The sequence below is a fragment of the Zootoca vivipara genome, chromosome 2 (assembly GCF_965207765.1).
Source record: "Zootoca vivipara chromosome 2, rZooViv2.hap1.1, whole genome shotgun sequence".
NCBI classification, from domain to species: domain Eukaryota; kingdom Metazoa; phylum Chordata; class Lepidosauria; order Squamata; family Lacertidae; genus Zootoca; species Zootoca vivipara.
In genome coordinates, this window is record NC_142584.1 from 116,074,894 (window position 1) to 116,088,428 (window position 13,535).

General features: G+C 45.5%; 1 protein-coding gene across 2 annotated transcripts; it reads right to left on the bottom strand.

Annotated features, from left to right (window-relative positions):
- Nucleotides 1–2,189: 2,189 nt before the first annotated feature.
- On the bottom strand, nt 2,190–13,345 carry LOC118080198 (uncharacterized). 2 transcript variants are annotated; one of them, XM_060269882.2, is made up of 8 exons: nt 13,185–13,345; nt 11,533–11,713; nt 11,285–11,411; nt 10,604–10,686; nt 8,386–8,512; nt 7,325–7,407; nt 6,097–6,223; nt 2,190–5,622 (listed from the first exon to the last, which is right to left on the bottom strand). In XM_060269882.2, the coding sequence occupies exons 1-8, from the start codon at nt 13,328–13,330 to the stop codon at nt 4,022–4,024; spliced, it is 2,475 nt and encodes an 824-aa protein (XP_060125865.2). In that variant the 5' UTR covers nt 13,331–13,345; the 3' UTR covers nt 2,190–4,021. The 2 variants fall into 2 exon arrangements, with proteins under 2 accessions (XP_060125865.2, XP_088519882.1); XM_088663756.1 differs by lacking the exons at nt 7,325–7,407; nt 8,386–8,512 and having other exon boundaries at nt 13,185–13,304.
- Nucleotides 13,346–13,535: the final 190 nt, after the last annotated feature.

The window sequence follows — 13,535 nt, forward strand, 5'->3', positions numbered from 1 at the left end:
TCTGTCCCTCACTTCCCTCTACAGCACATGCAGAAACCACCTTCGTGATTGTAGGATCCATTCTTGACCTCAGTTCGTTGGAGCCTGAATTTGCCTGCAGCAGAGGTCCCTAGCTCCCCATAGGTATAGTGACCCAAAGACAGCCAGTCGAAGCCATTCCTGGGGTGTGGCTGCTGTCACCTCCTGACAGCTTGTAGGAGCCACAGGTCAGAGCTGAGTGCAGGATGGGGACCAGAGGTGGACAAACGACCCCAGAAGGAGCAGGACATGTCCCCCACCAGAGGGACTAAAAGGTAAAGGTACCCCTGACCGTTAGGTCCAGTCGCAAGCGACTCTGGGGTTGCGGCGCTCATTTCGCTCTATAGGCCGAGGGAGCCGGTGTTTTTCTGCAGACAGCTTCCAGGTCATGTGGCCAGCATGACAAAGCTGCTTCTGGCGAACTAGAGCAGCGCACGGAAACGCCGTTTACCTTCCCACCTATATTTATCTACCTATAGCGGTACCTATATTTATCTACTTGCACTTTGTCGTGCTTTCGAACTGCTAGATGGGCAGGAGTAGGGACCAAGCAACGGGAGCTTACCCTGTCATGGGGATTTGAACCGCCGAACTTCTGATCGACAAGCCCTAGGTTCAGTGGTTTAGACCACAGCGCCACCCGCATCCCACCAGGTGGACTACCCCTCTCCGAACACCCAGGAATCACAGCTAAAAAACAACAACCTTCTCAGATGCCTATCCAACCTGTTCAGAAACCTCCCAGGTAGACTGTTCTGCTGGCTAACAGCTCTTACGGTCAGAAAGTTATTTCTAGTGTTTATATAGATATTTGCTCCCTGGAAGGACAGATCGTGAAGCTGAGGCTCCAATACTTTGGCCACCTCATGAGAAGAGAAGAATCCTTGGAAAAGACCCTGATGTTGGGAAAGATTGAGGGCACTAGGAGAAGGGGACGACAGAGGACAAGATGGTTGGACAGTGTTCTCGAAGCTACCAACATGAGTTTGACCAAACTGCGGGAGGCAGTGCAAGACAGGAGTGCCTGGCGTGCTATGGTCCATGGGGTCACGAAGAGTCGGACACGACTAAACGACTAAACAACAACAATATAGATATTTACATGGGTAGTTAGAATAATATAATCTTAAAAGAGTTGGAAGGGACCCGAGGGTCATCCAGTCCAACCCCCTTGCAATGCAGGAATCTCAGCTAAAGCATCCATGACAGGTGGTCATCCAACCTCTGCTTAAAAACCTCCAAAGAAGGAGAGTTCATCACCTCCCGAGGGAGTCTGTTCTGCTGTCAAACAGCTCTTTCAGAAAGTTCCCCCCCCCAAATGTCGAGTCGGAATCTCCTTTCTTGTAACTTGAAGCCATGGGTTCGAGTCCTACCCTCCAGAGCAGGATAAAACAAGCATGCTCCCTCTTCCGTGTGACAGCTCTTAAGATATTTGAAGATGGCTCTCATCTCTCCGCTCAGTTTCCTCTTTAAAAGGCTAAACATTCCCAGCTCCTTCAAGAGCATCTTGTAAGGCTTAGTTTCCAGACCCTTGGTCATCTTGGCTGCCCTCCTCTGCACACATTCCACCTTGTCAATATCCTTATTGAATTGTGATGGCCAGAATTGGACGCAGTACTCCAGGTGTACTGGAGAAGTGGTACTATTACTTCCCTTGATCTAGATGCTATACTCCGATTGATGCAGCCCAGGGATGCTTTGGTCCATACCAAATGAACCAGCCCCAGAGAACAGAGGACACTTTAGCTCCAACAAGAGCACACCCAGCTACCTCTTGGCAAAATGGAAAGGGGCTGGTTTTGACCAGGAGGGAAACAGAACTTCCTGAGACTCTCAGTTTCCCCCTTTTTTAAAAAAGCATCAAGTTCCCAGCCCCTAAGGAGGAGCAAGCACTTGGAAGCGGGTGGAGCGTGGCTGTGAAATGAGAGCAGAAGGTGCATGAAGGAGAACTCAGGCACTTGGGAACTGGGAAACATTAACAGATTCTGCAAAACGGTGCTCTTTTTAGAGAAATACAGCTTGTGTATGCCGATTTTATTTTCATTGTTAAGCATGGAGAACACACAGACCTGGCTGTTAACTTAGAAAATTCTCAACACCAGTTTTCAGGGCACACCTTCTCCCTTGCAACGCTGTTGAGTGAAACTCAGGGAAAGAGAACAAACACCGAGTTGTGAGGAGTTGTTTTTATAATCTATAAAACCCCTAAATTGTAGTAAAAAAAAAAAAACACCAACAGAAGACAAAGGAAAAAAGCTCCCAACTACAACATGAGATGCTTCAACTCTCGCTAGGTTCTTTGATATTCAGGCTGCACACGCAAATTTGTGTTTGTGCGGCCTTGGTTTTTTGATATCTGCACATGTGCACCTTTAACATTTCTTCCCAACGCATTTACAAAAACAAATGGGATGTCAATCACAGAGTTTTGCAAGGCAGAAACACTTAACGGAGAAAATCCACCACCAAGCCCAATATTTACACTGAGACATGAACCCGTGTGCATACAAAAATATTCATTCAAACAGATGGAGGGGCTCTGTGTTCGTCTTCCATTTGCAGCCTGGAAATAACTCTGGCAGGGGTCTCTATTTTTTTTATGCCTTTAGGCACCTCTGGGATTTAGAGATGGGGGCATGTCATTCAAAAAAAGGCCTCCTTGCTCAAAATGAAAATCTTTAAGCCAGAAATGGCCCATCTCCAACTTGCATGATTACTGAATAAGACACATTTTGTTTTAACAGGTAGGTAGCCGTGTTGGTCTGAGTCGAAGCAAAATAAAAAAATTCCTTCAGTAGCACCTTAAAGACCAACTAAGTTTTTATTTTGGTATGAGCTTTCGTGTGCATGCACACTTCTTCAGATACCAAGTGTGCATGCACACGAAAGCTCATACCAAAATAAAAACTTAGTTGGTCTTTAAGGTGCTACTGAAGGAATTTTTTTATTTTGTTTTAACAAACAGCCATTAAGTTAAAGGTTCCTTAGCTGCAAACCATCCATTAAAATCACAGATCCAGCGCTAATCAACACCACCATTGACAGAGACATAGCTTATAACACAGTGGTTGTTCTGGGAGGAAACCCCCTATAATAATAATAATCTGGTTGCATACCGATCTGTGTCTCAGATCCCCATTGTTGTGCTATGGCACTGCTGGCAAGCACTGGATCTGTGACTTTTGTGTGTGGAGAACATGGGCAGAGAGGAAGGAAGCACTAGGGTTGCCGGACTCAATAGAGGACAGGACTTCTGTGCCTTTAATTGCCCTGCTCTCTTTTGAGTCTGGAAACCTTAAAGAGAAACCAGCAGACCCTTTGTTTAATTTCCAAGCAAAGGGTCTGCTGGTTTCTCTTTAAGGTTGCCAGACTCAAAAGAGAGCAGGCAATTAAAGGCACAGAAGTCCCGTCCTCTATTGAGTCCGGCAACCCTAGAAAGCACCCAGCTGCAGATACATAGAAAACACACACAGCAAGAGGGACCACCACGCACATTTAGACTCTGTGCATTTCTGTGGGGCAAAGATCTGACCCAGTAGAATTAAAACCCATCCTCCTTGGGGGGGGGGTTATGCAGCTTCCCTTCAAAACGGACATCAAATTAGAGATTGTGTTGATGTCTATGCTCTTTCCCTTTCTGTCTTTCCACTTTCCCACTTTCCCCTCCTCCCAATACATAGGGGACTGAGCAGGCATGGGGGGGACTTGATTATATCATCCTACAGATAGCGAGGCCCCCAAACATGTCCCAAAATCCATTACCAGGAGGCAAGCATTTTGGGAAATGCCCTCGTCAGCACTGACCACGCATAGGAGCTGAACGCTCCCATACGGAAGCATCACTACGTGCTCAGGAGAGGAAGGATGGATGGGGAGGGCAGAGGGGAACAGCGGTTTCACATTTTGTATTAGAAAAGGAGCAAAGCTACAAGAAAATGCTTCAGTTCCTTTGCTGTCATTGCTCAGGATAGGTACCATATATTGCTCCCTGCTTAGCATTCATTTATACAGTGCATGTCTGATGTGGGTCCTCGCAATCGAACTCCTGTTTCACGTGGGAGACAATATTTTGCTGCATATTCAAATCGCTTCTGTGAGTTCTTTGATGATACGTGAGGTTTATCTTGTTATTGTAGTTGTTTCCACACTCCAAGCACTTATATGATTTCACCGCTGTGTGAGTTCTTTGATGCAAGTTCAGGCCGGACCTTCTAGTGAAGCTCTTTCCGCACTCCGGGCATTGATATGGCTTCTCGCCGCTGTGACTTCTCTGATGCAGATTAAGGCTTGATCGTCTAGTGAAGCCGTTTCCGCATTCCAAGCAGGTGTAGGGTTTCTGCCCTGTGTGAGCTGTTTGGTGAGCAGAGAGGCCTATCTTCTGCGTGAAGCCCTTTCCGCATTCCAAGCATTTGTATGGCTTCTCCCCTGTGTGAGTCCTTCGGTGAAAAGTGAGCCTGCTCTTCTCTTTAAAGCTCTTTCCGCATTCGAGGCACTGATATGGTTTCTCTCCTGTGTGGATTCTCTGATGAGAAGTTAGGGTGCAACGGTGACTGAAGCTCTTTCCGCATTCCATGCACTGATATGGCTTCTCCCCTGTGTGGATTCTTTGATGATAGGTGAGGCTCCCCTTATGGCTGAAGCTCTTTCCACACTCTAAGCACCGATATGGTTTCTCCCCTGTATGAGTTGTTTGATGAGCAGCGAGACCAATCTTCCACGTAAAACCCTTTCCACATTCCAGGCATTTATACGGTTTCTCCACCCTGTGGATTCTCTGATGGGAAGTCAGGGTACAACGTTGACTGAAGCTCTTCCCGCACTCCACGCACTGATATGGCTTCTCCCCTGTGTGAGTTGTTTGATGATAAGTGAAACTTATCTTATGCGTGAAACACTTTCCACATTCCAGACACTCAAACGGTTTCTCCCCTGTGTGGATTCTCTGATGAGAAGTAAGGCTACAACGCTGGCTGAAGCTCTTTCCACATTGCACACACTGATACGGCTTCTCGCCTGTGTGGATTCTCTGGTGCAAAGTAAGGTTTGTGCTTCGAATGAAACTTTTCCCACATTCCAAGCACTGATATGGCTTCTCCCCTGTGTGGATTCTTTGATGCAAAGTGAGGTTTGAACTTCTGATGAAGCTCTTCCCGCATTCCAAGCACTGGTATGGTTTTTCCCCTGTATGAATTCTTTGGTGGAAAGTTAGGTGTATCTTCTGGCTGAAGCCCTTTCCACATTCCAAGCACTTATATGGCTTCTCCCCTGTATGAATTCTTTTATGAGTCGTAAGATACATCTTCTGACTGAATGTCTTTCCGCATTCTCTGCACTGATATGGTTTCTCCCCAGTATGGGTTTGGCAATGAGCTTCACATTCCAATTTCTGACACACACAGTATTTATCCTTTTCCTGTACTTCTTCTTCTTCTTCTTCTATGATCACAATTTCAGGGTAGCTACTGCCCTGAGTAGCAGAGGATATATTCCACCTGTTCTGATTTGCTTCAGTCTTATTTCTCAGCTGCTCCTCATTTCTATGCGTGTCCCTTCCTGCCAACATCCAGCATATGTCTCCCTTATTCCTGGCTTCCCATTTGTTGCCTGCAGTTGAGAAAGAACACCGGTGAGTACCTGAGTAAGACATGAATAATATAATAATAATAATTTATTATTTGTACCCCGCCCATTTGGCTGGGTTTCCTCAGCCACTCTGGGTGTCTTCCAACAAAGATTTAAAATACATTAACATGTCACACATTAAAAGCTTGCCTGAACAGGGCTGCCTTCAGATGTCTTCTAAAAGTCAAGTAGTTATTTATCTCTTTGACATCTGATGGGAGGGCGTTCCACAGGGCGGGTGCCACCACCGAGAAGGCCCTCTGCCTGGTTCCCTGTAGCTTTGCTTATCGCAGCGAGGGAACCACCAGAAGGCCCTCGGCCCTGGACCTCAGTGTCCGAGCAGTCTTAAAAACATTTATAAACCACTTCATATTTTCAAAAGATTCCAATTTAGATGCGCTGCCCGTCAATTACACATTTTACCATCGCTCTTGACTGGCCTTAAGAAAGTCTTACTGAGATAGGTGACGAGGCGATAATTCTCTTCCATGACATCCCTATGAAGAGCTCTCTGGTCAGGATCCAGGAGAGCCCACTCCTCCTCTGTGAAATGGACAGACACAGCCTCAAAGGACCACGGACCCTGAAAGAGAAGGAAAAATTTATGTCTTGATAGAAATTAAGAGTGTCTGCTAGCGAAACCCAGAAGTCTCATCAGGGGAGAATGGCTGTGTATTATCCCACAGAAGTTAAACCTTCTGAGGAGGAATTCACAGCCTCCCCCCCCTCTTTTAACTTATACTTTAAGGTTTATACATTTCACTAATTTTACAATCATTTCAACATTTCAAAGCTTGACTTCCTTCCCCCTCTTTCTTTCCTTACATTTATTTTTAATATCTTCTGCATATCGCAATTAACTTAAATTGCTCATTTATTCATCTCCTTTAAATATGTACTCTTATGAAACTGCAGGTCATTACAATAATCCTGCCAATGTTCTTATCTGTTCGCAATTTATCTGTAAATGTTCAATAAACCATTTCCACTCTTTTATATAAAAAAGGTTTTCTTGATTTCTTATTCTTCCGGTAAGTTTCGCCATTTCCGCACATTCCATATGTTTTTGTATCCATTCGTCCTTTGCTGGGACTTCCTTTCATTTTTGGGTGAGTAACATTCTTGCCACTGTAGCAGCACACATAAATAAATTTCTACACAGTTTAGGTAGCTCTGTCCTTATAATTCCCCAAATAAAAGCTTCTGGGTTGTTGTTGTTGTTGTTTTTTAAACAAATGTTATTTTAAACATCCTTTTCAATTCATTATATATCACTGCCTTTCTCTTGGGAGCTTTGATAGAAGCAAAGATGAGGGAGGAGGAGGAGGAGGAGGAGGAGGAGGAGGAGGAGGAGGAGTTTGGTTTGATATCCCGCTTTATCACTACCCAAAGGAGTCTCAAAGCGGTTAACATTCTCCTTTCCCTTCCTCCCCCACAACAAACACTCTGTAAGGTGAATGGGGCTGAGAGACTTCAAAGAAGTGTGCCTAGCCCAAGGTCACCCAGCAGCTGCATGTGGAGGAGCGGAGACGCGAACCAGAGACGCGAACTCGGTCCCCCAGATTACGAGTCTACCGCTCTTAACCACTACACCACACTGGCTGGAGAGAATTTCCACCAGGACCAGGGAGATGAGAAGGCTCTTCCCAGACAGTCTCCCATATGATCCGTCCCTGATCCATACCTGATCGTTTACCTCAGCAACGGCTTCCCCTCCAACACAAGGAAGGGACGGCTGAGGGGGTCTCGCCAGCATCACCCTGTCATCTGTAAGAGAGAAAGATGGTAGGGAAGACATCTTCTCTCCCAGGTTTCAAGCCAGGGTCTTTCTGAGCCCTACCTGAAGACGCCCACGATTGAACTGGAGACCTTCTGCAGGCAAAACAGATGCTCTGCTGCTTGGGCGAAAGCCCTTCTCAAGGGAGCGACAGTGTTTACCATGGTGAAACATTTGCACGTCAGAAGTTTTTGGGAGAAAAAAATACGATTTGCAAATGCCGTCAACCAAAATCAGCATTTCCAACAGCTACAAGGATGGCAACACGCCCTTGTATACAAGAAGTGTCCTGTGGACATGTAACAATAATAATAATTCATGGACCTCATGAGGAATAGAATGGAATCATAGAATTGGAAGGCACCACGAGGGTCACCCGCGGAGGGACATAATTATTATTATTCCTTCCGTTTATATCCCACCCTTCTTCCCCAAGAGAGCCCTGGGTGGCAAACATATCGATTAAAATATCATTTAAAACATTGCAAAACTAGTTAAGAACAATCACATGCACTCTAAATAACTACAGTGGTACCTCGGTTTATGAACACAATTGGTTCTGGAAGTCTGTTCATAAACTGAAGCGTTCATAAACTGAAGCGAACTTTCCCACTGAAAGTAATGGAAAGTGGATTAATCCGTTCCAGATGGGTCCGCGGCGTTCATAAACCGAAAATTCATAAACCGAGGTGTTCATAAACCGAGGTTCCACTGTATTACCATCCGCTAGGGAAATGTTTTTTAACCTTGGTTCTGCCAAGATTGATGGACTACAACCCCCATCATCCCCAGCTATCTTAGATGGGCTGGTCAGGGATAATGCGAGTTGTAGTCCAACATTTGGGGATCCAAGGTTGAAGAGGACTGCACTAGGGAAAGGATCCAAAGCGAGGTCCAAATGCAATATAAGCCCTAAAACCATTTACACAAACACAACCAGCAAAACAGCTGAAAACGCAATGTTTTACCGAGGCAGGCGACGAGAAGATAATTCTCCTCCATGACCTCCCTGTGCAGGGCTCTCTGGTCAGAATCCAGCAGAGCCCACTCCTCTGCCGTGAAATACATTGCCACGTCCTCAAAATAAATTCGAGCCTGAAAAGAAAAGGAAAACGTTGGCCCTTTTGCAGACAATGCACTTGCAAAATCCAGAGGATTCAACAAGGAAAAGTGGCTGAAGTTTACAGCATGTTATTCCTTGAAGGAGAACTACTTGAAAATGATTTACAGCTGCTATTTAACTCTGAGTAGGCATGCACGGGTGGTGGGTGGGATGCGGGTGGTGCTGTGGTCTAAACCACAGAGCCTAGGGCTTGCCGATCGGAAGGTCGGTGGTTCGAATCCCCGCAACAGGGTGAGCTCCCATTGTTCGGTCCTAGCTCCTGCTCACCTAGCAGTTTGAAAGCACGTCAAAGTGCAAGTAGATAAATAGTTACCGCTCCGGTGGGAAGGTAAACGGCGTTTCTGTGCACTGCTCTGGTTCGCCATGATCCGGAAACTGTCTGTGGACAAACGCCGGCTCCCTTGGCCTATAGAGCAAGATGAGCGCGCAACCCCAGTCGTCCGCAACTGGACCTAATGGTCAGGGGTACCTTTAGGCATGCTAAGATGTATAAGTTTGAATCAGATAAGTGCTGGAGATGCAAGGAGGTAGAGGGAACGTTCTTTCATATGTAGTGGACTTGTAAAAGGGTAAAAGAGTTTTGGAAAATAATTTACAATTAATTGAAAAAAAATGTTTAAAAGCCCTTTCTCAAAAAAAAAAAAAAAAAGAGTCATTTTTGTTAGGGACAATTCAGATGGAAATTCCCAGGTGTCAAAAAAGGTTATTTATGTATGCCACTACTGCAGCCCGTGTTTAAGGTAAAGGTAAAGGGACCCTTGACCATTTGGTCCAGTTGTGACCGACTCTGGGGTTGCGGCGCCCGTCTCGCTTTACTGGCCAAGGGAGCCGGCGTACAGCTTCCAGGTCATGTGGCCAGCATGACTAAGCCGCTTCTGGCGAACCAGAGCAGCGCACGGAAACACCGTTTACTTTCCCGCCGGAGCGGTACCTATTTATCTACTTGCACTTTGATGTGCTTTCGAACTGCTAGGTGGGCAGGAGCAGGGACCGAACAATGGGAGCTCACCCAGTTGCAGGAATTCGAACCACCAACCTTCTGATTCAGCAAGCTCCAGGCTCTGTGGTTTAGAGCACAGCGCCACCCACGTCCGTATATCATAGATAGATAACGGTAAAAGATGTAGGAATTCTTGCATGGGACAGAGCATTGGGATTTGAATCGTCGACCTTCTGATCAGCAAGACCTAGGCTCTGTGGTTTAGACCACAGCGCCACCCACGTCCTACTGTTTAAGGTAAAGGTTAGCCCCAAAATGGAAAACGAGCGAAGTCCCAACGGAAGAAAAATGGCAACTTAAACTGATGGAATGTGTGCAGCTTGCAGACTTAACATATAGCATAAGACAGGCATTCCCGAACTTTGGCCCTCCAGATGTTTTGGACTACAATTCCCATCATCCCTGACCACTGATCCTGTTAGCTAGGGATCATGGGAGTTGTAGGCCAAAACATCTGGAGGGCCGCAGTTTGGGGGTGCCTGGCATAAGACAACAAGAAAGACATACGTTTAGAGAAGATTGGGAAATGTTTATTGAATATGGGAGTGGGGATTGTACACACCTGAAAAAGGTTGGCAGCATTAGGAGAAATTCAGAAGTGTAAATAAGTTTCGATGGATGTAATAACGGAATACTGAATGGTTTAGTTTATATAAAATATGCAGGTATGCTATGCAAAATGAACCATGGAAAGAGAAGGGAAGTCATTGATATTTCAAGCTTGTTTAAGTGAATCTTTTAAATTGTAAAACAGAAAATTTAATAAAAATTAGAGAAAGAGAGAGAGAGAGAGAGAGAGAGAGAGAGAGAGAGAGAGAGAATTGGCTGGGTATTATCCTGCAGGACTTCTCGAGTGGCATTCGCAGCCTCCTTGGTGGGCAGCCTAGAAAGAAGTGACGAGATTTATGCATTGCAAAGGGTTGGACTAGATGACCCATGGGTCCCTTCCAACTCTAAGATGCTATGATTCTATAAGAAGGACAGAGAATCGTTCAGATGCAAGGAGGTGAGGAGAGGCGCTTGGCTTCCTCTTGGCAGCCTTCCCTGTGATGCTTCCACCTACCTGAAATGTAGCTTGCACAGGTGCTTCCGCTCCCCCATGAAGAAAAAATGCCCAAGGAGCTGCTGCCGGCAGTAACCCTCCACCTGTGACAGGGAAAGGTGACAGGAAGCCATCAGAGCAGACGTTAATATCAGAGGCTGCACGACAAATTTCTCCTTTTTTTTAATGCATTCTTATGAAATTTCTAGGTGCGGGTCGACTTCACAAAACCAAGTCTTCAAGTTTCGCCAAGGAATGCCCTTTTGAACTGGGGAAAAGTCTGGAAATGAGCATCCTTTCGTGCCCTGTTTAAGGGAAAACCTAAAATGCGTCTCACAGATTTACTGCAGGGCGGTCCAACTTCTCATGCCAAGTGAGCCGCAAGAGAACTCTGACGCAGAACAAGGGGGCCACACACTTACATTAAATTTCCATATTGAAGATTGAAGCGTTCACAATAGATTTAATATTATCTATATAATATTTAACACACAGTTAATAGATTTAATCATTTTAGAAGTTTAAGATACTAATAAATTATGGGCCTCCGTTAACAGTGCGTAACACAAAAAAAGAAATTTTAAGCCTTTAAGATGTTTTTCCCCATGAACTCTGATGAGGTCCTGCCAAAAGCGGCCTGCCAGGCCAGACCCACCCTTGTTTCTTGCATGATCAATAAAAAAGGATCAACTTAAAACTTACCCAGTGAGGTGTCACCTAAGTCACTCTGTGGCACAGACTGTCTATGTAGGGGAATCTCTCTGGCGTCTGAGGGAAGCTTTTCTACCCCGTGGAAATCTGTGGCCACTTCTGCAAACAGATCCTGGAGCTGAAACAGCAACGAATGGCGAGGATTATTAGGAAAGTAAGGACAGAGGCAAAGGCCTCTGTGGTTTGGCACACTCCTCCTTGCGGGACTTTCGGAAAGAGTTTGGCAATTTTGCGCTCACCTGCTGCTCTGCCTGCCTCGCATCCTCTGCCTGACTCAGGAGGAAACTTTTAGTCAAGGCCACCATCTGGGAACTGGACTCTGCTCCACATTCTCTGACCCAGCTCTCCATCTCCGCTGAAGGACAGGCAGGAACTGCTCGGAAATCACCAGGTCCAGGATCTGATTTTTCATGTATTAAGCTGTTGAAACCCACATTACTAATGAAGGTGTGTTTTCACTCTCGTTGGAAACAGTTTTAATGGTTTCACGTAGATCAAAGTATAACATCTCTTTGTTGCGTCCAAGTTCAGGTAGGCTGCTTCTGTATATGGAGGCTTCATTCCCCGCATTCGCTACATCCTTGCATCCCCTTGTCCCCTTGTCCATATCCTATTATTATACAGACACAATGTATAGGGGAAAACACAACATGTGTTGTGCCATCCACTTGTGCTTCTATATTCAGGCACAACACAGGCTATTCAATTTCATTTTAAAATGTGTTTTAAAAATCAGGTGTGTTTTTTAAAAAACCCAACAACCATCATATCATAAAACACCAGCAACTGGTTGGCCACTGTGAGAACAGGATTCTGGACAAGATGACACCATTGACCTGATCCTGCACTGTCCTTTTTATATTAACAAATACATAAATCTTCATCACAACAAAGTCAGGTGCCAAATCCCTCATGCAAAGTCTGGATCAGGACCATCTCTAGATTCCCCCCTCCCTTCCTTTGACCATATCTAATTGCAAAGGGAGAAAGGCTCTACATCTGTTTCCAGGTTGCAGTCCACAAGCTACTATATGGGTATATAATACATAATATCAAATACTGTACAATATACTGTATACAAGAGCTGTATGTGTATACAGTACGTATATATAATAGATAAGATGTGAGATTAAAAAAGGAAGATGAAGGAAGACAGAAAAAAGTGAAAGATAAAGATGACTGAAAGAGACAAAATAAAGAAGAATGGAAGTCAACTTTTAGGAGTAAAGAGAAAGAATGTTAAAATATATAACATAGCTGCCAAGTTTTCCCTTTTCTCGCGAGGAAGCCTATTCAGCATAAGGGAAAAATCCCTTAAAAAAAGGGATAACTTGGCAGCTATGATATATAATGTGGAATAAATATGCTTTTTATTAATTTTTCCATATATATATATATATATATATATATATATATATATATATATATATATATGATGGGAAAATTAATAAAAAAACATTTTTTTAAAAAAAGAGATTCCTGCACTGTAGGGGGTTGGGCTAGATGACCCACGGGATCCCTCCCATCTGTACATTTCCATGACCAAAGGTCCCCTCTGTGCACCTTGCAAAGTCAGCAAGTGTCCCCACCTCGCTCACACCTTGCAGAAAAAAGCAAAGGACCCTCTTCTCCTGGCTTTGCAGAGAGGAAGAAGGGAAGGGAAGCCAGCGGGCGCTCCCTGGAATCTCAAGCGGAGAAACGGATCTCCCAGGAGATCACGGGGCGAAAGGGAGCGAGGGTCTCGCTTCCTTCCAGTTGCACCCTGGCAATCGGCTGATACCCCCAGCCCCAGCCCAGGGACGGGGGTCTCCTAGCACCCTCCTCCCTGCGATCAACGGGATCCCCTCCAGCCCAATGCACAAAGGGGTCCGGGTGAGGGGGGGGGTCTTACCGGATCCGGCCTCGGATGCAGCGCCGGGGGGGATACAGAGCAGCCGCTTCCCTCCACGTGAGGAGCCGAGCAGGAAAAGGACTGGGAGACGGAGGTAAACTCCTCCCCCGATGGCTTTCTTCTCTAGCAACGGAAGCTCGGTTCATCTTAACCCTTGGAAAATCGAGCAGCAAAAAAACCCCTCTATTTATTAGTGTTAGTATTAGTATTCCGAGAAGGCAGAAACGTGCGTGGCAAGACACCAACACGGGGGAAATAGAAACGGTGCTGGCCGTGCAAATAGTTACAGCATGAGTCTCTCGGGGTCGTGGGTTCGAATCCTGCATTGCAGGGGGTTGGACTAGATGACCG

Excerpts from the sequence above, each read along its gene's own strand:
- LOC118080198 (XM_060269882.2), bottom strand. The coding sequence starts at position 13,330 with ATGAACCGAGCTTCCGTTGCTAGAGAAGAAAGCCATCGGGGGAGGAGT. Across the intron at positions 10,687-11,284 it reads CTTAGGTGACACCTCACTGG|GTGGAGGGTTACTGCCGGCA; the intron begins GTAAGTTTTAAG and ends TCCCTGTCACAG. Across the intron at positions 5,623-6,096 it reads TCGCCTCGTCACCTATCTCA|GCAACAAATGGGAAGCCAGG; the intron begins GTAAGACTTTCT and ends TCTCAACTGCAG.